Source organism: Dendrobium catenatum, unplaced genomic scaffold (genome assembly GCF_001605985.2).
Source record: "Dendrobium catenatum unplaced genomic scaffold, ASM160598v2 fragScaff_scaffold_1063, whole genome shotgun sequence".
Lineage (NCBI taxonomy): Eukaryota > Viridiplantae > Streptophyta > Magnoliopsida > Asparagales > Orchidaceae > Dendrobium > Dendrobium catenatum.
In genome coordinates this window covers 474,464-499,898 of record NW_021319525.1, presented here as the reverse complement: position 1 = coordinate 499,898, position 25,435 = coordinate 474,464, and the positions used below count along the sequence as shown (strand labels likewise).

At 35.8% G+C, this 25,435-nt stretch overlaps 1 protein-coding gene across 1 annotated transcript; it reads right to left on the bottom strand.

The window, feature by feature from the left end:
- Positions 1–838: 838 nt before the first annotated feature.
- On the bottom strand, positions 839–25,146 carry LOC110095169 (glycosyltransferase-like At2g41451). The gene is made up of 12 exons (XM_020820589.2): positions 24,633–25,146; positions 24,084–24,233; positions 23,857–23,909; positions 21,713–21,821; positions 21,307–21,441; positions 21,185–21,229; positions 14,128–14,315; positions 5,581–5,722; positions 2,143–2,189; positions 1,687–1,774; positions 1,344–1,593; positions 839–1,250 (listed from the first exon to the last, which is right to left on the bottom strand). Exons 1-12 carry the CDS (start codon positions 24,999–25,001, stop codon positions 1,213–1,215), a joined length of 1,614 nt encoding a protein of 537 aa, XP_020676248.1. The 5' UTR covers positions 25,002–25,146; the 3' UTR covers positions 839–1,212.
- Between the last annotated feature and the right edge of the window lie 289 nt (positions 25,147–25,435).

Sequence of the window (25,435 nt, the reverse complement as noted above, 5' to 3'; positions counted from 1 at the left end):
TTAAGTTTTTTGTCTAATATCAAGTAAAATGTTAAATTATGTATTATTTTTTAAAAGAACTAAAAGTATATATATTTGAATCAATTAAAATATATTTACATGTACATCACATATATAAATTTTGAATTTAATATTTCAAAATTTACTTTCAAATCTCTCAAACTGTTTTTATAAAGTTCTTCACCAAAACTTTTATCTAGATTGCTTAAAGTTTTAATAGGTTTTAAATTTTTAATGCTTATTTATTTGATTATATATTAATATGCATATTTCTATCCAAGAATGAAAATAGAGATCTCATTCTACAGTAAGCCTATAAATAAAAGAACTCATTTTTAATATTTTGTTACTGTTTAGCTTAATAATTAGCTCCAACTCTATTAACTTTTATCAATTCATTTATTGGAAGAGTCAAAAAATATGAACCCCTTCCATTCAGCTAGATATTATTTTTAATTAGATTTTATGCAAAAAAAGCTAACAATAATCTCCTAATTGTTCATATGTGGTCAATATAGTCCTAAAGTATCATATATCTCCAATTTAATCTCTCTGTCTATACAAAATTAATTCAAATAATCCTCAATTAGAAATTGATGAAAATTTTGATATAAAATTGATACCAATTTAGTCCCTCAACTATACAAAACTGACCCACTTTTACTCTACGGGATCATTTGAGATCAATTTTGATTGATCGCAAGTTAAAATTGGAGAAATATAATACTTTAAGATTGAATTGGCCATACTATTTTATATATTTCCCTTTTAATACTAAAGCAAACTTAAAAAGCATATCAGTGCCAAACATGTTTTCAAGTTATAGCCACTAACCATATTAAGTGTTAAATCTGCAAGAAATGGTTAAACTCACCAAAGAAAATCATAACAGAACTGTTCGAAAAAAAAAGCTTTACAATGTTATAATTCTACTGTTCATGCTGTCACTAATCTAATCTAACTATTTGCCATTTCATCTCTTAATTATGATAATATATTATACAACTCACTACAAGCGTAAGTTTTTTAGACTTTGTTTGGGATAGCTTTCTTACTGTTTTTTAAAACAGTTTTTTAGCACAAAATTGTACTAGAAAGCTGCTTTATGAAGTAGTAAAAAAGCCAAACGAACCCTAAATCTCTGTATAAAACAATACCTCATTCTGAGCTCATGTTCATCGACGATAATCAGAAAACTTGTCCCAGCTCGTTTCAATCCGGTCTGCTAAAGAGCTGATATCCAGTTGTTTCTGCTCAGTAGATATTAATTCACAAAAAGAAAGGCTCAAGAGAGAATCATAATCCAAAAAACCATTATGTTTCCATGAGAAGATCACCTAAACCTGGTGGAGATAATGGAGGAACTGCACCATCTTCGTTGCTTCCAGTTTCCAATACTTTCCGTGCCGTCGCCTTTGATGATTCCTGAGAAGTGCTTTGTTGAAGGAGATCATCCTTAAGTGGATTTTGTCCAGCAACAGAACTGTTTTGAAGATTCTCCATGGATGATAATAATTTCTGCTTGGATTGAGAACTTGCAGAAGCAATCGTTGCAGTGAAAATGCCGGAATCTCTCAAACCTCGAATGATGCTCTGAGGATAATAAGCAGTGAGGAGATTTTTTTTTTTTTTTGAGATAATCAATGAATTTCTTGCAATTGGAGAAAGAATTTTTGCTAAATTTACCATGGGTGCATATATACGGGTCAGAATGCCCTTCCTGAGGAGTTTCAGATTTAGTTGCTTGTCATCCCATACAACATGTTCATGGAACCTGGATAGATGGCAGAAATGAAATATCCATCTAAAGTGCAAGCAGAAATCACTCAGACTTCGTTTGGGACGGCTTTCTTACTACTTCATAAAGCATATTTTTAGCATAAAAATTAAAATTTTTATGCTAAAAAGCTGCTTTAAGAAGCAGAAAAAAAGTCAACCAAAAGGAAGCCTCAATTAACACTCAAATGTACGTTTCAAATTTCTTTGGTTTCTCTGCTTTCTCTTACTAATATAATTCAAACGAAAAAAATTTAACTCCTTTGGTTTTGCCGGTTTAACAATTTTCAACTATTCTAACTAGCTTTTGCAAAGTTACAGAGTAGATAATGATTGGTCATTTTAGTAGAAAATTAGTAAGTTTACCATCGCAACATTTCTTCCTTGGAGGCTGTTGAAGCAATCATGAAAGCCTGCATTAAAATTTCATGGATTAGTTTAGTTAGACAAGACAATCTTTAACATCTAATAAAATAGGAAATTTAATCATGTTAATTATATTTACTGTAATAAACCAAATACAAAAATCTTGGGGGTATAATAGATAGTACAGGTATTGATACCCTATACTTATTCTCTTTAGCAAGCAAATTCAAATCACTGATGAAACAGATATAATAGGAGAACAGGATAGGATGACCAGGATATCTAAGAGCCTAATGAAGCACTCTTAACTTCTAAGTTGCAAAAACACTAGCTTGAACCACAGGTACCTTAGTTCACGAGCTAGTATAATAAGAAAAATTAAATTCATGGAAGAAGCTTGAATTTCAGCTAGAAATTCTAGAACGGAACCCCCTTTAGCTCGAATTTTTATTGCGTCCTCCCACCTAACGTAGAGATACGTCCTCCCAGAGCTAAATTCGCGCTAAAAAACGAGAAATACCGAGCAAATACCGAGCAATACCAAACAATAACGAGGAATATTATCAAGTGAAGACCAATACCGAGTTATACCGAGCTATACCGAGCAATACAAAAAAATACCTAGTTTTTCCTAAAAAGAACTCGGTATTATTTTGTATTGCTCGGTACTGCTCGGTACAGCTCGGTATTGGTCTTCACATGATGATATTCATCGTTATTATCAAATAATACCTAGCAATACCGAGCAGAAACCGAGTTTTTTTGCGGTGGGAGGAAGCAATAAAAATTCCTTTAGCTCAGGAGGTAATTGCCCCCCCTAAAAAAATTCTTTATTATCTGATTCTTAGGTAATTTGTCATTCTCCATATATTTTTTTGGCCTTATTACAAGAATTTTTAGACAATTGCCCCTCCCTATAAGTTTTAAAATACTATGATCTTTAGGCACTTCCCTTGAAAACCCCCGCAGAAGCGCTAACCCTTAACCCCGCGACCTGACTGGACAGGTCAAACCACGCCAGGGAGCTTGCCCCCTTGGACCCCCGACATATCTACGAAGCGTATGGTGATAAAGGATATGAACAAATAGGGGTCAAACCAAATTCGAGGCAATACCAACAATTACTTATAAGTTTGCCCCCCTGAAAATTAAGGTTGATTCCACCCCTGACTATAATAAGTAATTAGAAGGTTGTTTAATGTACAAAACTGAAGTGTTGCAACATGTTCATATCAGAGATTTTTTATGAGATGACCAATTCTTGCATTCTAATAAATTATTATCAAGTACCCGCAATCGCAACTAGCACCGCAATGGCAGGCCAATTCTAATCCCGCTTTTACACGACCAAGCACTAGTGTTCAAAGATTCACACCAGTCACTCGTCAACAATGATGGAACTTTCATGGCTGATTAACTACATGTATCACAACACAATAGTTTACTTGCTAACAGTGCTCACAACACAATAGTGAACTTTACTTGCTATCAGTACAAATCATGATGTCTCAGGCCTTGATAAATGTGTCCAGTTTAATAATCTTTAATGGAATGCATGCCATCAGCAAAGCCCGGTGATTGTTGTGATCAAACTTCATTTGCAACATGAAGTCAAATGGCTCTTGGGCCCGCATTCCCTGGTCCCTCAGTAACTTTTCCCTTCACTTAGTACATTTTCATTTGATTTTGGTATTAGCGCTTTTTACAGCTTGAATATATAGCCTAAAGACGAGATGTTGAAATAACTGACCCATGGCACAACATGAAAATGCCTAACATGTTTCATATTCATGTGAACGCTTAAATGGCTTAATTTCATGTCACAAACAGATGCACTTGAGATGATTCAAAAATGCTAAGATTGCTACCCCCTCAATCATGTGCACCCTTAAAGGAATTGTGATTTTTTATTTTCAGGATCAACCCTATCATAGCCGACTTTGGTCTGTTTGTAAGGGTAATATGGTTGAACCACTGACTAAATTTAACTGTTTTCCTCTATGATGTACAAACACGAACGTGGCAATACGGACACGACACGACATGGACGGGATACATCAATTATTGGAAATAAAGAACATGAGCACGGGTTGGACACGGTATTACAATTTGTATATTTTAAAATAGTGAATAAAAATTGAGTAAGTTTAATATTTAAAATAATTTAGAAATAATAAGTTGTTTAAATAGAATTTATTCTTTAAATGATTAATATTAGGAGGTCGAGAGTCGGACGTCGATGTCGTGTACTAGGCATCGAGAGAGGAGACAATAATTTTGTCGAGAGTAAGGCACCGATGTTATGCAATAAGTATCGAGCGTCAATGTCAAGAGGGCGTTTGTTATCAATGTTGAGAGGGCGTTGGTCATCGATATTAAGACAACGTTGGACTAAAATGAGTTGTCAAACTGTGGGTGTAGAAATTGCTAGTGCCGAGCATCAATGCCAATATACTGTCAGATGTAGACAACGTTGGACTAAAATGAGTTGTCAAATTGTGGGTGTAGAAATTGCTAGTGCCGAGCATCAATGCCAATATTCTGTCAGATGTTGATGTTGATATGATTTTGAAATGTTAATATTGCAACGAAGTCAGACGTTAATGTTGAGATGACATCGAGTATTGTGAAACTAAAATTACGACCCGCCAAAAAGAAATGAAAATGAGAATATTTGATGAATAGAGTATTGAGTGCGGGTGCTTGATTTGATGTTGTGGATAGAAAATAAGAAATTTAATGTTTATATTTAAATAAATAAAATTTTTAAATATAATAAATTATATTTAAAAAAATCATAAAATATATAAAACACGCATGTGGGACACGTATGTCCAATTTGTATTTAATATATTTTTTTTAAGTTTTCCTTTTCTTTTAAAATGGTGGAATCGTAAGCAAACCACTTAACGACTTCTAGTCTTAAGTGCTACCACCTTGTTGACTTTAGTGCATTATGTCCAACTATTTTTTATAAAAAACTTACTGCCACAACCTGTTCCATGGTTATTATTATTATTATTATTATTATTTTGACATTTGCAATGGCATATTTGAGGATATAACCACCGAGTGAGACATGTCCATTACCACCACCAGCAGTGCTCTCACAACTATGCCCAGAAACACCATAATCATGAATCAATAGGTATAACACAGAAGAGAATGGAAAATAACTGCAATGAACAGAATATATCTGCAACAAAAGAAATCAGTACAAGAACTAAAACTGCTGTTTTAATTGGGGTAATTAATTAGCAAATACAAAAGCGGGTATGAGTAGGCATTTTTTAAGAGTGCAGCTGATTTGAATTAATAAAAAAAATTAAGAAAATATTGTCTGCATTTATTGGCAACGATGCAGTAAATCAAAGGAAAAGTTGATGCATTCTAGAGCCAATAAATCTATTATAGTAAATCAGATTAGAGAGCACTCACAGTTCTATCAAATTCTAGCATAAAGCACCTTTTCGAGTCATCTTTTGTTGGCTTGCAACCGCAGCGGTTGCGCCTTGATGTCAAATCTGAAAACTTTGAATATGTGTAATGTAGAACGGCAGCCTCCTCTAATTTGATCTCGCTGAAGGATCATCAAAAGAGGGATGTCATTTCAGAAACCAAAAGCAACTTTAGGTATTTGTTAAAGTTAACTTTCATCCTCTCACTATTTGGTCTTAATTGCAGGGTCATAAAACATTTACAATGTCAGCCAACACATTTTGTATAATAGATTAATAGTTTCTCACTCTAAATTAGATGCTTTTGTTTATCCAAAATTAGAGCTAATTAGTTCCACGCTGATTAACTAATGGGGTAATTAAACGAACTAAAACCTTGATTCACCAAGATTAGGCTCAATTAACCTTGTCAAATTAATTAAAAGCCTAATTAATACAATTGAGGCTTTGATAGCAAAATTTGAGTTCAAGATTGGCTTTCCGAAGACAGTTAAACTAATTAAGTCTCCATTAACCTACTTAAGATCCTAAGGTTAGGTTTGATTGACCTTTCAAAAACAACCTTAGTTAATTTAATAATGATTTTAGACCACATAAAATAGGCTCACTTAATAAGTCAGAGACTTAATTAATTTAATTAAAACCATAACATCTAATCAAGCTTAACACTTGCTAATAATCTGAAACTCAATAGGCTAAGTTGGTGCCCTAAATAAATGTCTCTGTTCAGCTACGAACTCTATTATTAATCCATGGATTTATATAGGACTTAAACCACTTGAAATGATATGAAAATACACTAAAAGTAAACCTAAAACCCTTAACACGTTGAATAAAAGATCAAAAAACCACCCAATAACCGTTTCATTTTCTTCCTCTTCAAAAACCGCAGCCCACATGCCACTTATGCACCGTGATCATGCATCTCTTCTCCCTTTTCTCACTACAGGCCTACACCCACTTGCTTGCCATTTGTTTCTCCGGATCTACCTCTTTCAATTCCATTATTGATGCCCACTCTCTCGTGCTTGCAACCCCTACCAATACCTCCCTCTCTTGTTCATCTTTAGATATCCTACCTTCTTCAATCAACGACACAATTTCCCATGTGTCCAATGTTACTCAATTTTTTCAATCTCGTGTCCCACCTTCTTCCTATGTGAATCCTAGTCATGCTTTGCTCCCTTCCGCTCACCTCATGATCTAGCTCTTGTCCTCAATTTCCCTCACCTCTTGCATCCCATGAAACCCTTTAACATGATCTCGCTCTCCCACTCATTATTTGCACTGCAATGCTCACCCTCATCTTCATCCTCTACTCCCTCTCTAGCAGGAACTATAGCTATTACCCAATCCTTGACCACACACATTGCTTGAAGCCTTCTTTCCTTGCCGCTTGCATCGCTTACTGACTCAACCCTTTTGCTCGTTCAACAAGCCTAAATGTGGAATGTCTAGCTCTCGACCTCAAATTCCCTCATCATAGCATCTTTCTTACACCTTGATTTGGGGTATCAATAATGACCCAACTCAAAAAATTTGGGTTCGGGTTGACCTAATTAATTTTGTGTTGGGATTGGGTTGAAAATCCTAACCTAACTAATTTTCAGGTCAATTTCGGGTTGACCCTAAAATATGAAATTATCTCGAAATGACCCAATTATCATTTGAGTTTGGGTTAAATGAGTCATGCTTGGGCTAAACAGGTCATTTTTTGAGTTAGATGGATCTTATTTGGGTTAAACATGTCCTGTTGATCTAAAAAAATGCAAGTTTATATGATAAACGAGTCAAACGTGTCGGACTCGAGTTAGTTATCTTAGATTGAGTCGATGCGAGCCAAAACATTTTGACCCGTATTATAAGCGAGTCGGATTTGAATTAGGGGTGTCAGTAAACGACCAAACCATAAAAAATCCGTGTTCAAATTGACCCGCGAATCCGATTTTGACTTGAACATGGCCCATTTAATTTTTTTTGCAGGTCGGGTTCGGTTCATCTGGGTAGCCAACGATTTAGGTTTGAGTCCAAATTTCTAACCCGTTTATTAAACAAGTTGGATTCATGTCAAGTTGATTCAAATCGGGTCAATTTTGGGTCAAACCCATACCCATTAACCTATTTTAACACCTCTAGTTGGGGTCAAGCTTATTTAGGTTGGGTCAAATTAAGACATACTCAAGCCTAACCAGTCAACCTAAATCAACACCCATTTCCTCGATCTCTCTCCCACTCACTCTTTGCGCTACAACACTCAACCCTTACCATCAACCTCTACTTCATCTCTAGCATAAGTTATTATTCGGCTGCAATCCTCAAACACACACATCACTACCACCTTTTCGCTCTCATTTACTTATTGACTCATCCCTTTTGCCTATTCAACAAGCCTAAAGGCGGAACTAACATTCTCGGCTCAAAAAAAACTACGAGTCGAGCTTCTTTGCAATTTTAATAAGCCCCATTAGTTGAGTTGGCCCACATCTAACATGGTTCAACAAGTCCAAAGGCTGAACAGACATCCTTAAATTACAATTCTACCAGTCGATCTCTGCATCAATTTGAGAAACACCAATATCTAAGTTGACATAAATGTGCTAGATTAATAATTCAAAAAAATCAAATCAAAACCCACACATATTTGATTGAATTATCTAAGGATAAAGCTAATGACACATAATATCCACATGCTAGTCTAGAGTTAAGATTTGCTACAAGGGGTGCAATGGAAGGACCCTAGTCGGCGGGCGACGGTGATCAGAGGGATCGTAGTCGAGCGATAGTGGTCGGAGGTACCGTAGTTGGTGGGCGATGGAGATCTGAGGGATCGTAGTCGGCGGACAACAAAGGTTGGAGAGGTCGTAGTCGGCGGGCATTAGATTATTTATAATTAAAAAATTATAAAAAATAATTTTTTATAGTACATTTATAAATAAATAAATAAATAAAATAGATAAAAATCAAATATTATTAACTAAAAAAAAATATTATTCACATTATAAAAAAATAATTAAATAAATCTATTTAAAAATATGTAGTGCATTTGTAGTGAAAATAAAACTTTAACTTAACTACTTAGTCTAACATCACTTTGTAACTTTGTCTTAGTATAGTTTATATAGTATTTTTGGTGTCCAATGCATGTATTAGGAACTCACATAGGATGATGGGGCCATGAGAAAATTTATGGTCGATACTTGTTTGGCAAATAATTATTATAATAATTTTATGCTCATTATAAAATTAAAATATGATAAATTATTAACTTTAATATTTTATTTAATATTTCATGCTAAATTTATTAAATTATTTAAATGGAATAGCAATTGAACTGACCAGTTCTAAGAAATCAAGATTTATTTGACAACTCACTAGTTGAACCAACAATTCTGACCTGCTCTTACTGATTTGATGCAAGGGTGGTTTTGAAGGTGGATCGCACTAGTCATATGACAAATCCACAGTCAAACTGGTCAGTCTAATCTGATTTTCAAAATCTTGTCAAGAACTACATGTTCATGTAAATCACCATGGATAATTAATCCATTTCAAACAAATGTTGTAGTAGTCCAACTATTAATATTTCAACTTCATTCATTCTAATAATAATATATAACATTCCCTACTATCTTTAAATTTACAACTTTCTAATTATTATATCTACACGGTGGGCCTTAAATCACTAATGTAATTAATTAGTGGATGGGGGTACTTTTCTTCGATAATTAGAAGAGTAAGGCTTAATTTGAGTAAGGGGATAAAATTTATAGAGTCAAGACAGTAGGCCAATTCTTCATGCAATCCATTTAGAACTAGAAAATTAATCTTCTACCTAGTGTTCTTCCTCTCCAGAACGCCATATCCAATAAACTTGTACTTAATTTGTAGGTAAGGATATTTGCTTTAATTATGGAGGGTTTGGTAAGGTATGGGGAGGATTTGGTAGGTCTATTTTGTTCTGGAAGTGATGTTAGTAAATTTTGACCAAAAAAGAAAAAGACCAAGATTGAAAAATTAGGTGTGGTTTTCTATGGATAAGGTGGAATTCAAATTTTTCACTTAGTTCAAGGATACTCCCTTAATGAGATTTGGAAGGTTTTAGATTTATTTGTGAAATTTTGATTTTTTTTTATTTTTTTATTTTTTTGGATTGGAAACAGGTTACATGACATAAACAACAAATTGGAAATATGACTAGGTCTGGTTTGTTCTCCAGAATTATGATTGGAACATCCTCAAATAAATTTAGGATTATTGAAGTATAGTATAATGGGTAGAAATATAGGATAACGAGTAGAGATCTAGAGATTTTGGTGGAGTTTCATGGGGTTTAGAGTGGTTAAATGCTTATGTGAATAAAACTAGTCCAGCTAAAATAGAAGTTTTGGTCGGCCCTAGATATAGGGATTTGACTTGGATTTTAAGGGAGAAACATGTCTTTGATTTTTCTAAGATTAGTTACAAACACAAAAACACACTACAAAAGTTTGCAATAAAAAAAAACACAAAAATTAAACTCTACTCACCAAAGTAAATGATTCAAGAGGATCCTAGGTTGGTCGGCCAGTAAGCCACCAAACACCTTAGAATTTCTTTCCAAATATGTCACACAATCAATTGCTTCATTTCATTCCAACAAAGAGAGGTTTATACAATTAACGCAAGTCCAAGAAACACATTGATGTAGAACGGAGGGGTGTGTAATAAAAAAAATTAAATATCTAATATTCATCATCAATTTCCTTAATTAATGGATTTGAATTTGAAATTTAAACAACAAAGAAGGGATGGAAGAGGGGAATTAATTAACTCCTTAATTGAGGCATTTAATTAGGAAGGAAATCATTAGGATAGAGGGGAGAGAGGGGCGGCCAAAGGAGGAGGGATGAAAGATGTCCATATTCGATGTATGTGGATCATAGCATTAAAGTCGATGGGGTAATTAAATCTGAAATTAATTTCAGATTTGGAGGGATTGGAGGGGCTTTCTAAATTAGATCTATTGATTAGGAAAGAGATTTGAAATTCAGATTAATTTGGATTCAAATTAGATACTTTCTAAGTTAACAAAAGATTAATTTAGGAAGGTAATGAAGAAGCTATTTTGAATTTGAAAATTCAAAATTTGTGCATGAAGAGGAGGGCCGGCGATTTCAAGGAGAGAGTGTGAGGGAAAATAATTCAAAGGGGTTTCCTAAATAGAACCAATTAAATTAAAGATGTGATTTAACAATTTGTTTTAATTTAATTCTAATAGGAGATTGATTGAAGAATTGAAAACTTTCAAAATATAACTTATATTAAATTAGGAAAGATTTCAAATTTGAATTTGATTTCAAACTTAGATTAATAATCCTTCCAAATCTAACACAATCTATATTAGGAAAGGAGTAAGGGCTAGGAAAAATTTTGTAAACAAGGCTAGGGGAGGCCGGCGGCTAGGATCTAGGTTAAGGTTAGGTGGCCGTGGCTGTGAGGTTCAAGGCTGAGCTAGCCGGCGGTTGGGGTGGGGGTGTGGGGAGGAGAAACGAAAAACTTGTACTAGAGAGGGGATTGGAGCCGGCGGTAGAGAGAAGAGGAAGGTGGTGGTCGGTCGAGAGTTGGGATAAGGGGAGAAAAGAGAGAATGAAGGAGATAGGGAAAGAAGATAAATCGTGAGCCCAGACACATCCTGCGACTGACGAGTGATGTGATGCCCTCACCTAGGGACTTCAACCACGAGCCCGGACACATCCTACGGCTGGTGGGCATTTCATTGCCCTCACATAGGGACTTCCACTCTCCTAAGAACTCCCATAGCTCTCAAGAACAAAGTGTAGAAACAATTTTTGTATTAATCCATCATTGTCTAATATAAGAGCAAGGGCCTCTACATATAGACCTTAAAAGAAACTAAAAGATAAATTTGCCCCTTGGGCTTACATAAGACAATACCCTTAACTAAGGACAAAAACAAAAAATGCAGAATTAAAAAAATATATAATTAATAAACTAAGATAAAATGGAGGGATCTCGGTCGTCGATCATCGTCTCTTCCTTTGATTAACGTCCATCGTCGAATGTCCGCATCACACATCTCCTGGCATTCAAACTCAAAAGAAATTGGGAAAACAAATGAGGGAGGGACAACCCCTTGCTCCATGCATGGGCCCACTAGAAACTACCTACAATCACCTAACTCCTTTCATGTACGCTAGCATGGCCGGTCCTTACTTCCTTAACCATGATTTAGACTAAACGTATTAAGCACTTGCAAAGAAAATACAACATTAGGTAGCCCAAACAACATCTTACAACGCCATATACATGAAAATACATAAAAACATAACAAAAAATACAAAAAAAAAAACACAAGATAATGTAAATGTTCATGGTTTCTTCATGGTTTGAGGTTCTAATAGACTTGCTCTTGTTTTAGTAATAGGATCAAATCCATGGGCTACATCACAAATTCTCTAGCTTTGCAAATTCCTCAATCTCCATGAAATAAGTATGTTCTTAGTTTAGACCTAATCAACCTTGCCCTCTTTTCATCATAATTTGACCAAATTGAGGTGGTCCACTTGCAGCTAGCATCCTCATAAATTCTTGTTTAATTATAACCAGAATTGTGTTTATTGTAACATGCCATCTACCGTTGACATCCCATTCAATTATTAACCATATCTCACCACAATCAAGTTAGATTGTTCCATTTTAATTTTGAGGAATATCTTATCTAGCAAGCATCAAATTAGAATTAATTATATATAACTTTTATAATTATCCATAAACCTCTTCAAACTTCAGCCTACCCTAAACCCTAAACTTCAGCCTTGTGATTTGAACTTGTTGCCGACAAAATTAACTATCTCAGAATTTGTGTGACAGCTTCTCACTGTAAAGCACAAACTTTGAAATTTTTTTCTTTTAAGGGCTCATTTGATTTGAAGTTAGAAATTTGTCAAGATAAATGGTGAAATTTGTTAGATCCATCATTTAGTTGGATGCAGAAATTGATTTTAAATGCCACAAATCAACTCAAAATTACAACAAATATAATTATTCCCTTTTCACATACAAAAATGGTGAAAACGAAATAAATCATTTTCCAAAGCACATTTTCTGTAAGCAACCAAATGAGCCCTACGATGAAAAGAAAGCATGTTAGGTAATGATGATGATGGTAAGATGACTCGTGGATCATTTCCCCGCAACCAATAATAAAGGCAATGCTGGAAGAGAACCCACATGCATGATTGCTTCCAAGGCTAATTATGATCATGCTGGCAGATATTAAAATTAGCAAGGTTCTGCTAATAAGGAAGCGTAACGTATACCTAAAATATCAATAACGGAATAACCAAAGGAAACCAAACTAGCCCAACCACAACCATGATGCAGAATACTACCATTACTAACTATACTTTTATCAATGCTATATTAGGGTTCTAAGGCATTCTCTGAAACCTATAAAACTCTATAAATTTGACTATACATAAAAGACAGGATAAAAATATGATATGTTGAGCAGTGCTGCACCTGCCATGTGAACAAAGAAAGAAAAGATAGCATGCTTCCTGTCGAGTCAATGCGAACAGGGCCCAACTTAATGTAAAATATTGATTCTTGGATGTCCAGAACTCAACAAATTTTACTCCTAAGATAAATAGACATCATCTATACATTTATTTAACCGTAAAGCTTAATGGAATAGGTTTTGGAATTCAAACTGAAAAGATAAATGGCATTCAATTTCAAATAGCCATGAACTGAAGTGCATATAGATCAGTTTTTAAACTTCAGCTTCATTTGGTAATGCATTTCAATAGCATTTCTTTCAAAAAACCTGTCAAATCACTATTTGATTTGTGTAAAACCACAACAAAAAATTTTCCTGCATATGTATGTTACGCGTGAACCGGCCCAGGAGGGGCCGGCTGGACCCGGTTCAGCCCGGGTCTACACCAGGCGGAGGCGGAAAAGCCCAAAGGAGGGGGCGGACAAGGTGGACCCCACTTGGGGCTGATTTAATGAGGTGGGAGGGAAATTTTTGAATGCAAGGGGGTGTTTAGGTAATTTGTAGGAATCCTTTATTGTTAATTAGGAGGATTAGGAGGGAGAGAGGATCATCTTGAATTTGAATGTAATTTGAGATCTAGGGTTTTCTGGCTTGGGCTCTTGGCGTTGCCGGAGAAGATCGGAGAGTTGTTCTTCCTCTCGAATCGAAGAACATTGTATCTTGCTTTTGCTTTGATCATCTACTAGTGGAATATAAGTCCATTGAACGTTTTCTCTCAGTTTTTCCTACGATTCTCTACTGTTTTCATACGTTTTGGGCTGAATTCCTATAGAAAACAGCAACTTTCTTGTTGTTTTCTCCACGTGGAGAGATAGGAATACTTGGATCTAAGTATTTCCTATCAATGTACTCCCTACACCACTTCCTGAGCAGCTCGGCCATCTCCATACGAGTAGCAATAATTTCCAGCACAGCAAAAAAAATATCAAACAAAGCTTTAGTGATGATAGAAAAAAGGTATCTTACTTTGGAGTTTTCATATAATTGTGCCATCTATGAGCTCCATTAGGACGTAGATGATCTTGAATCCGTGCAGCAGATTTTCCATTTCCATAGGTGAGAAAGTAGTTGGGATTGCCGCGTGTTGCTTCCTTGTACAGTCCAAAATAAGTTTCCTTTGGTAGATGATCATAGTTTTTCTTGAACATGGAGATCTTGGGGCAAGGACCATATACACATTATTAGCAATATAAACATAAAATTTATTATCAGTAAATTAGATAAATTGCGGAGCATTTCATTTCATTCAATAACTGAAAACAATAGTGTCAATATGACAACGTACAAGCCCAAATCTAGTGCTCACATTCCCCTAAAAAAAAGAAACATGTGAGCCTATAGGACCTACCCTCAAATAAAACAACTAAAGGATCCAAACCGTTGACATGTAACAGGTCCTACTTTATTGCAAGGTTCCAAATTGCATCATAGGCACTCCTTGCTAACACAAGGAAAAAAGATTGATTAGAACTACAGCCAAGGACCGACATGGTACATTGGAGGAATTGAACAGTAAGAATAAAAAATTAAATACTGAAACAACATGGAATTATTGGCCCTAAAATGGTTCATCAATTTATCAAATAAATGAGAATAATCGTATATCTAGCCAGCAACAGTAGTATTAGGTATATTTCTACAATCCCCGTTGTAAAGAAGTATCACTGATGGGGACATCAGCAGGAGATTCCGGCACGTCTATCATCGGAAGAATCGTTGATCGATGGTTACGATTCGGAGTCTTTATTTATGAAACATTTTATGTATAATTTTATTTTGTGTCTTAGTCTTTACCATTGTACCCTTATAAGGGCTTAGTTCATGATGTAGCCCAAAGGGCATTTTAGTCTTTGCATCTCTTTTTACTTTAAGACCTATATATAGAGGTCTTCACTATTGTATGAAGTTAATGATTGATTAATGAAAATTTTCAGACTTCTAGTTCTCTTGAGTGTTGAGATCTCTGGAGAAAGAAGAAGTCCCTAGATGAGGGCAAAAGCAATACCCATCAGCCGTCGGAAGAATCCAGACTCACAATCTACCTCCCCTTCACTTTCCCCACCACCGGCCACCCTCCCTTTGCTTCCAACCGCCGGCCTCCATCCATCTCCACCCCTACCTGCCGGCCAAGACCTCCCCTCCATCCAAACCTGCCGGCTAAACCCTTACCCCAACCCAAACCGCCAGCCAACCTCCACCCCTCACCCCACACCGCAGCCATTTTTCCACCAACCCCTAGCCGCCGGCCCACCCATCCATTACCCCTTGATTCCAAGTCAATTACATATTTATTACTTTCCAAATATAGCTTTTATTTAATTTGGTAAAGTTTCTTGATGAGGACATCGACAGACGCTACCGACATGTTTATCGACGAAGGAATCGCAGATCTACGGCCTACTTTTGATTCATCTTTCATGATATGTTGTTTAGTTATTGATCGTTTTCTGTTTTTACCCCTTTGAGGAGTTGTCATGTTATTGTAGCCTAGAGGGCAATTTAGTACTTTTCTTTTCATGAGTGGAGACCTATATAGAGTGGTCTCATATGTTGTAATTGGCTCGATGAATGTTTAATAAAATTTCTTGTGTTTCTTCTTCTTCTTGTGTGATCACTAAAGAGAAGGGAGAGAGCTCCAGGTGAGCAAGTGCAAGGCCCACCAGTCGTTGGAAGAGTCCACGGCTCATGGTAATTTCTTTTTTTTTTTTTGTGTGTTTCTCTCATCCTCCTTCCCCTCCCCACCCGCCAGCCCCTTCCCAAGCCCACCTCCACCGGTTACTTAACCACTTCCACCCATTTCATCCTCTAGCTCCCCACCTCAAGTCCAACCACCATCAAAGCCCACCCCAACCCGACGGCAAATTCCCCTCCACCCTTGGACTGCCAGCCCCATCCTCATTAGCCAAATCATTATGATGATTTCAATCATCATAATGAGTCCTTAATTTAGATCTAACATTAAAGGAAGGAATTGGTGAATTTTGAAATTCAAAAACTTTCCTTATTTGTGAAATCTAAATAAGGAAAGTTTTCAAATTCGAAATCCAAATTTATTTAATTTTAGGACTCATTATTTTCCCTCCTAATTGTTGAAGCTCGTTTGGAAAGCACTTAATTCCCCATAATCCCCTCCTCCCTCTCTCTCTCCGTGACACCGGCCCCAACTAGGGCTTCTCCACATTAATTCTCATTCAATGCCTTAAGTGCAATTAATTTGAAATCAAATATCAAATTAGTTCCCTCCAAATTTAATCAAAATATAAAATTAATTTCAGATTTGGATTAAAGCCCACCTCCATCCTAACCGAACCTAAGCTCTTTCAAACCCTAGCCACCTCCCCACCTCTTCAAGCCGTCCCACCCCTCTCCCTCCTATTCAAGCCGCCGACCTCCCTCTCCACCCCCACTTTCTCTCCTTCTTCTACCTCCTTGTGTTCTCTCCCCTCTCCGTGTGTGCCTCCGTTTCTTCCGGCCAACATGCATAGCGGATTCGGAAATTGATCACGGGCTCGTTCTCAACTCTCGAGGGGAGGTTGACATCATGTCACGACCCGACCCGAACCGTTCTTTGATCCCGGATTTGGAGCCGAAGCCACCGTCAAGAAATATGTGGATCGTATCCTTCCCCGATTAGCGGAATTCCTCGACGAACAAAGGTCTCTTGAAGAATGGAAGATCACTAATCGACTACCCATTTCTCCGTCCGTGGCTACCTCTCCATCAACGAAGACGTTCGGTACCATCTTCCTAGTGGTAGTTTCTTTCATCGTATGCTTCGTCTTCTTCCGCTAAAGCTTACGAGTGATTAAGTGAGAAGGTCCCCTAGTCGACGAGCACCAAATCTCCGGACAGTGGCGGGTTATTGTTCATCCACCGACTTATTTCCCTCCGGCTAAATTTTTGTTGGGCAATACTGCAGGCGTCTTCTGTCTCTTAGTGGTGTCATTAGGTTTGCTGAATTTATTCTTCCGCTAAGACAACCCTCAAGAGTGAAATTGAGAGGCACTCAAGGTGAAATTTATATTTGTTAACTGGTGGATTTATGTTATTTATGCATCAAGTTTTATTTTAATTTTGTTGTTATTATAAATTGCCCTGCTAATCTAGTTTGTACTCACATGCCAAAGCACATCGACAACTAAAAAAATCCTAGAATCTAATGTTGTGAAACATTAATTTTAAAATTAGCAAGTTTAACAATTTTTTATTAAATTTTTGCAATCCCTATTATGTTTCACATCAATCTCATTACCCATGAACTAAAATAGTTATTTCAGTTTTTCATTGTTTTTCCAAAGGTAATTTCGCCAAGTTGGCTCCATAGTTGATTTCCTTATCCTTTTGAAAAGAAAAAAAGAACGACTTTGCATTTTTCAAAAAAGCATGCATAAGGTTGAACAATAGATTCATGTAAAAAGTATGCCCAAACTTTCCTTCTTGCTTAGGGTGACTCAATTCAACCCAAAAAAATGTATTAGGGTTGTGTCAGCCAACAGTTGGGAACTTCGACTAGCCAAACCTGACCCAAATCAAGGATGTAGGAAGTTCACCAAACTTAGGCCGGCCACCCACAATCCAAGGAGTGGTTTGGCACATCTTCATTTCCCAGTTCATGAATGGACGCCTATTAGTTTATTTTCCCAGTTCATATGTGTTTTTTCCTTCTTTTGGCCTGAAATGGTGCTTATATCACCCCTCTACGATTTAACCACCCTCTCTCCTCAACCTATACATAGAGGAGGGCCAAGGGGGAGGAGAAAAGTTCTTAATGCTGTGAATGCTGGTATTGAAATTCCAAAGGTTCACACAACCTTTATAAGCATGTATAGTGTTTATATTAATTTTTGTGCATTTGCTTCTTATTTTAGCCTTGGCCAATGCCTTCTCTCTTTGTTCCTCTTCAAAGCATTAAAAAGCTTCTTCCAAGAGCACATCACTCCTTTTAAAGGGCTCTCTCACTCATTTTCTTCTTACGCTTGTCTGATCACTTATCGCTTCTTTTCTCTTCCCTAGAACTAATTAAAGGGGTTATTGGAAAAAATTAAACACTAAGTAGAAAAGGGTTCCAAGAGGGTCATAGTCAAAGGGTAAAATGGTTTTTTTTTTTTTTTTGTGAGATGCTAAGCTCACTGATTAGGAGTGCAAAAACTGAGAAATTCAAATCAGAATATCATAGACAGTTACAAGGTCTTCAATTTAGCTTGCTGAGTTGGCTGACCCTAAGGGAAAATTTATGATGTGCGATGGTAGCTTTAGTGGCTTCTCAACAACATGGGATGAAAGCCCGTTGCACTAATAAGTCAGACGCAGTTGAAGCTCACTGATACTAGGTTTTAGGAGTTAGCTCATGGTGTTGAAAGCCACTGAAATGGTCATCAACTTTAAGGGTAGTAGTCATGGAATTTCTTGTAGTTCTCTGAGTAATGTGGATAAGAAATGATGATGTGTGTACTGTGGATCGCTAATGTTAAAACAGAAAAGGTGCGGCTAAAGCTCAAATCTTGTATGGTGTCATCTAATGGCTTGCTAACTATTTTATTTTAGGCCAACCAATTTTAGCAATCATAGAGATGAATATTTCACTAAGCTTGCTTAGATATTTGGCCATGACACGCTCAAGATGTCAACTCAATATATTTAAGGAGGGGCAAAGTGAATATTTTAAGGTCTATTTAGCTTAGTGTATGTTCCTAGTTGATTTCACTGTAAATTGAATGACAATATTTATCAAAAGTTTTAGGAATGGTGAACTTAATATTAAAATTAATTGGTTATTATTTAAGTTTATTCAAAATTTATTTTAGAGCTGATAATACAATTCACGTTCCTCTAGATATGCGCATAAGCACCAAGATTTATGTCAGATCATGCCAAACAAAGCATGCAACTCATGCCAACTCTGAAAATTGCATGCATATTTCTTTTTTTAATGAATAATTCCCAAACTCGTTAATATTCCAAATAATGATAAACTCTACCTCCTGAAGGATATCAAAGGCAATAGCCACCACATCATAGCTGAACATAAAAGAGAATGGTAGTCATGCCCAAATCTAAGAGATCCTTGACACATTGAGGAAGCATTCTAAAGAAGCCTTAAAGAGGCTCATGTTATCCTTTACATTCTTTCCTTTGGGTTTCTAGAAGGGGAAGACAATCATATGTTGGCCGTGGTTGTAGTCTTCAATTCCATCATGCTAGAAAAACATGTATGGGTCTTCAAGGTGCTTGTCTGTTCAGTCTGAGCTTGATTTCCTGGCTTCATTTAAATTTCCTATGCATTTGCTCGAATTCTGCATTTGTGCTCAAGTACAGGTCCTCTGTTTGCTGTAAATTTTGGCAACATCCCGAAATATCCCCTGTTTGTGAGAAATGTGGGGAGCTGGGTCTTCCCACCACGCTGCAAGAGCGTGTATGGTAGGTGTCCGTAGACACCGCGGCCGTAGTCTTCAATCCCACCAGGCTACAAAAGCGTGTATGGATCTTTCAGGTAACTGTTTGAAAATGCACAGTTTTCTTTCCCTGCAGGCACTAAGGAGCGTACGGAGCATACGGGTACTTAAGATTATCCCCACCTCGTTACAAGAGCATGAATAGAGCCTAGAAGAAGATCATTACCCTTTAAAAGAACACCGTTGTTGACTTTCTCTCTTCTTTTTCCTATTTTAATCATTACCATCCATCTTGTATGGCCTCTTCAATAATGCCTAGAAGAAGATCATTACCCAGCATCACTGTTGCTACTGGTGAAGTATAGCTTTGTATATATGGGGAGTCTTTTGCCAGGTGCATTAAAGAATATAGATATATTTTGTGCTTTTAAAAAATTGACATCCTTGTATATTAAAGCCTTTCAATGGAACTCCACTCCATCCAACTTAATAAATTTATATGTCCATAAAAATTGTATCTGATATTCTCCTCTTTGTTTTATCTATTCTTCTAAAATTTTCATTGCTAATCTTTGTACTGAATGAAATGCTTCTCCTAATGAAACTATGCCCTTTATAACTTAAACCATGGTATTCTAAATGTGTAAAACAAATTTTATAAATAATAGCACAAGAGGAACGATATACGTAAAAGAAGAAGAACACATGCCAAGTGCCACTGAACTATGATTTTCTACTAGCACAAAGTTCCAATTTCTAGAGACACCTACAAATGCTAGAACGGGAACTATTGCATGACAAAGCCTCATGCCAAACTAAACAATGTACTGAATATTTCAGATGTTCTTCTACATACAGACTCAATTTAATGGATAAAGCCAAACCATTTTGAAATTAAAATAGGCAACATTATAAAGCAACCTTCCCATATAATATTTATAAATAATTCAGATCCACTCTTAGCCGTCTTATTACTTGGTAAGTCAAGATAGCCTTCATCAAACATGGAAGACAACTAGCATACTTGGAGAGAAGGGAAAATTGGAAGCCATAGATTGAAAAAGGCATTGACATTTTTGGTTAGTGAACACAACATTCAATGGAGAATTTGATTCTTAATAGGAACAATAGATAAAAAGAATTCATGTAGCCAACGCCACAGTGGGATAAAGGCTTGTAGTTGTTGATGTCGTTATTGAACAAAACATTCAATATTATTTTAAACTGTCTACTGCATTTCAGAATTTATATCAGGCAATTCATTTAAAAGATTCAAATGTTTTGTTCTTGTTATCATTGTTTAAATAGGACAATGCCTGGAATTGAGTAATGGGCAATGCCTTGAAGTTTCCCATATCGAGAGCAACCAAATTTGTTCAAGGCATCTTATATGGTCACAGCACACAAGGTTTTCTTCTTGTACGAAAACAGAAAAGTCAGCTTCTAAGAAAAACAACATTGCAGTTTTTCTAATTGTACAACAAAAAGTGCACAATAAAATCATGGAAAATACTCTCACTAGAAAAGATGCAGAAGGCTATCAATTTATCCATCTTAACCATATCCAGGCATTATAGCTACAAAAAACGGCTTACTGCATATATTCTGCAATCCAGTGCAAACTCACTTACCTCACTAAATGGGTCTTTGATGTCATCTCGTTCGATGCTACTTTCCTGGAAAAAGAAACAAAAATCAGATGCAAAACAAGTTAATTCGCATAAATAAATAATTGAAGGGTTATTAAACTCACATAATTGGGAAAGATAACCATATCAACATTGCTAGGAACATCTGAAAGCAGCTGCCTTAATGAGTATTCTTGGGCTCCCACTGGATGTAATAATTCATCAGTGTCAAGATGGATAATCCAATCCATTCCAACATCCTTTTAAAAAATAAAATAAAATTTCATGATATCAGAATTCCATTGAATCCATACAGGGAAGTGAAAACTGAAACTTTTTTCCACTATTCACAAGCAATAAGAAAAGCAAAAAGTTTCAACTCCTTGAAGAATCTTGTGCAAAACAAATAAAAAAACAAGAGAGATAACAGCACAACATATGAACATACTGACTCGATGTAGATGCAACTTCTACAATGATATGAAGGGAAAATTGAAACTATAACCCTAAAAATATTAAAATTGTTCATACCCGTGCCATAACAATTGCCATCTCCATGTTAAGCGATTGTTTAACAAATAATTCATAGTTACATGGTTTGTAAAAGAAATTTGACAGCCAAGTCTCGTTCCATATGCGGCTGCAGCAAAAAAGAAAAGGAATTTTTTTATCAAACTCATATAAGGTTCATTAGTAAACAATATAAATATAAATGCATTTTCCAGTTTCCTTCTACATAATAATGATGCATTGCATAAATCTAATCTAGCTTAAAAGAAAGTGATTATGTATCAGAGTCTTCTAAATCAGAGTATATAATTACCCAACTTGTAAAAGCATGTTTCACCTAATTTTTAAAAAGTTCTTTGGCAATGTGATAGGCATAAAGTATGTGCAAAAAACAAATATGATTAGGCCAAAACTTTATTGCTTTTTCATGTTATGTCAAACAAGAACAAATTTGCAAAACTCAAAAACCATCAATGGAAGAGATGTCCAAAATTGGCAAACAACATGAAAAACAGATAAATCAATTTAAGAAGAAAATCCAGCAGAATGAAAGTGAGGGTTAAACATTTGGGCCCAAGATGAAGCCCTTGGCTTCAGTGTTCTCTTCATCTTTCAAGTGAGTTGAAATCTTCTTAGTTCTTTCTTCACCGTACAAATAAGCTAATGATCCTCCTCAAAAAAATAAAAAAATAAAAACTTAATTATATGAAAATGCATGTCTCTTCTAAGAAACTTTTTAGTTTTGCCCTTGATTGGAACAATTGGGCTATAACATGGCGACACTAAAACTGTAGCACTTAATAGTATGGTATCAATATTAGAATGTCATTTTAAAAGTAGGCAAAAAGACAATCATTGCTGATATAAAAATGTCTGAGAAAGATATTAGATCAGGAATATTTTTTGCAATTAGATGCCTGCTTCATCCCTCTTCGCTAACACCTCGTCCATAATGCACAGAATCTTTCACTCTTAGATTACAATTATGTACATATGGATAAAGTACAGAGATAAAATAAATAAATAAATTTCAAGATCCCTGATGGTTGTTGGTCCCAATGACGCACATATAAGTCTTCTTGTGCATCCAAACGCAAATAAAGGAACAATCAAAACATAAAAGTGGATCAACTAGCAAATCATAATAGCAAAAGGAGGTAATCCAAACATGTGGCCATAGTTGTGCAGGTTCACTGCAGTATAAGCCATTCAAGAAGCACTATTTGCTAAATCATGTTGATGGATGAGAAAAGGTCTAAGAATTTAAAGGATAGGCTATGGCAACTATGTTGATATCATATGAAAAGAAAAAAGTTCACTATCTGATTAAATTTTGACTTAGTAAGATAAGTACAGTTTTAAGTCTGCGTACTGATGTGGTACAAATCCTTTCCAGGAAATTACCATAACTACAGTGAACAACTTAGTAAACTTAAGACCCTAGTACTTTCACTATCTTTCCGTATCCTTTACTATATACATTCCTCACAAAAAAAGGAGTGCATGCATGTTTGTTTATAATTCACATGGAAGAAGAAGGTATCTCATTTTCCTTCTTATGGTTAATATAATTAAAACTTTAAAACTATATAATGGGGAAAGCTTCTTGTTTGAATCCTATCTTAAAGGCTTTTATGAAAAAAAAATCTAAAATATTAATAAGATTTAGAAGGTTAAGGAGGATATCGAGGATCAGAAGGCAATACAGGTATGTTTCAGGTGTCAAATTCAGTTGTACACTAGTACTTCCATATCTTGTAGCTTATATTTGCTTAATAACTGGCCATTAAACCATGCATCCAAGTAACTAAAGTTTTAGCATTTAACCTTCCATCCTACAATACATCAAAACTATTCAATATGTACTTTTCCAGATTTTTATCTCAAAAGCATGAAAACTTTAAAAGGTTATAGTTTTCAATTGTAAGCTTCTAAGATCCTTTGAGCAAGATTTCCTGGTGCTAGTAATTAGTGTTTTGAATGAATAAAGTTTATTTTTAACAAGAAATTAAGTATGATACATCAATGAATTTGATATAACAATAAGGCGAAACTAAAACTACAAATGTATGCTACTTATGAACAGCCTACAGATACTCTAGAAAGCTTCCATAATATTGTTTTAATAAAATGGATTCAAAGAATAAAAAATTGGAGTTACTAACCTTTTAGCCTGCTTATCTTCAAGTTTAGCAGTTCTGTATATCACTTTCACACCCTGCCATCAGAAATCGAAACGTTCAAAAGATACATTACTCAAACCTGTTTTAGTTTCCCCCTTCTCACCCAACCAGCGGTCACCCATCCCCACCCCACACACGCACACATACAAGGTAGATTAAGATGGCTTAATCAAATGAAACCTAATTAACAAATAGGTGCAATAACTCACAGGAATTGATTCAAGGACTGCTGAAACATCAGGCTTCGCAGCTGTACCTTCCACAAACAAAAGGAACTTGGAAACCCCAATAACTTTATGGAAATACAACCATGGTAAAATCTGCTCTAATCCAGCAGACGTGCTTGATGTGATGCAGATCTAGAAAGCGATGTCATATTAAACCCAAAATTAGGTATCTAAAATACGATCTAATGTAGAGTATTACTTCTTCTTTGGATTTGTCAGATGTGAACAAGAAAAAAGTTGATATTTATGGAAAAGGCTAATAACAAGAATCAAGCAAAATTCATTCGTACACATTAATCTCCCGGTAATATTAAATTATTAATTCATACTGATTAGCAGGGTACTGGTCGGCATGTGATATACAACTTCAGAGTAGGAATTTATGTTCCATCAAAATAAACATGCGAAAAAGGTGCAGTTATACGAAGAACCAATTCAAGCACACAAACAAACAAAGAAATTTGCAGGAAGTTAAGAGCAAAACAAGCAAAAGTGAATAACCAAGGCATAGGAGGAAAAAACTAATCTCACTCTGGGTCGCAGATTAAGATCAGAATCATAGCTCGATCCGTGGTAGTAAGGCAGAGATCCAGAGGAACTTCGGCTGAGAATCTCTACGCAATCAGAGGATGAGGACGACGAAGAAGAGCGGGAAACTGAGGAAAAGGTGGAGGCGCCCGAGGATCCGATTGGGCTATTGTCCATTCCGGGGAAAGTCTGCCTGTCGCTAGGCCAGGCAGAGGAAGGATCGTTGATCTCACCGCGCCATTGGAGCATAAAGGCAAATGCCGCAAGAGCGAGGGGAAGAGCCGTGAGGAGAAGGACTATCCTCGATGCAAAGCTCGCGCTGGAAGTGGTGGAGGAGGCCTGCAGCCTCAGAGGGCCATTGAGACCCGCCATGAGAAAGATCGAATCTGGGTGAAATCTATGGGAGTTGCAAGCAGAGTACGGACATCAGAGGTGAAGACGGCAGGCGTTAGAGAGCTTTCGCGGCGACTTCAAGTTAAAGATACGCTCCTCTCATAATTCCTCCATAAATGACAACGAGAAGTAACTCTGAACTTTATCTAATAATAAAAATATGGGAAATTTATATATTTTATGTTTTTTTGTTTTTTCAACGATGCTTATATATCCAATATCTAAAATATTAATATTATATATCTATCAGTCATATACAAATTTAATATTAAATATATCACACCTCTAATTCTTTTCTATCATTTATAAATAAAGTGATATGTATGTAAATCTTTGGCAAAACGTTGGATTGTTTAATTTTAATATTAAGGTTCATTTGTAAGAATTTTTTTAATATTTTTAAAATTATTTTT

Bases quoted from the DNA above. Each gene is read 5' to 3' on its own strand.
- LOC110095169 (XM_020820589.2), bottom strand. From the start codon at position 25,001: ATGGCGGGTCTCAATGGCCCTCTGAGGCTGCAGGCCTCCTCCACCACT. The intron at 2,190-5,580 runs GTGAGTGCTCTC...ATTTTAATGCAG, and splicing joins TGCTAGAATTTGATAGAACT to GCTTTCATGATTGCTTCAAC. The intron at 1,251-1,343 runs GTTTAGGTGATC...TCTACTGAGCAG, and splicing joins TCCTCCATTATCTCCACCAG to AAACAACTGGATATCAGCTC.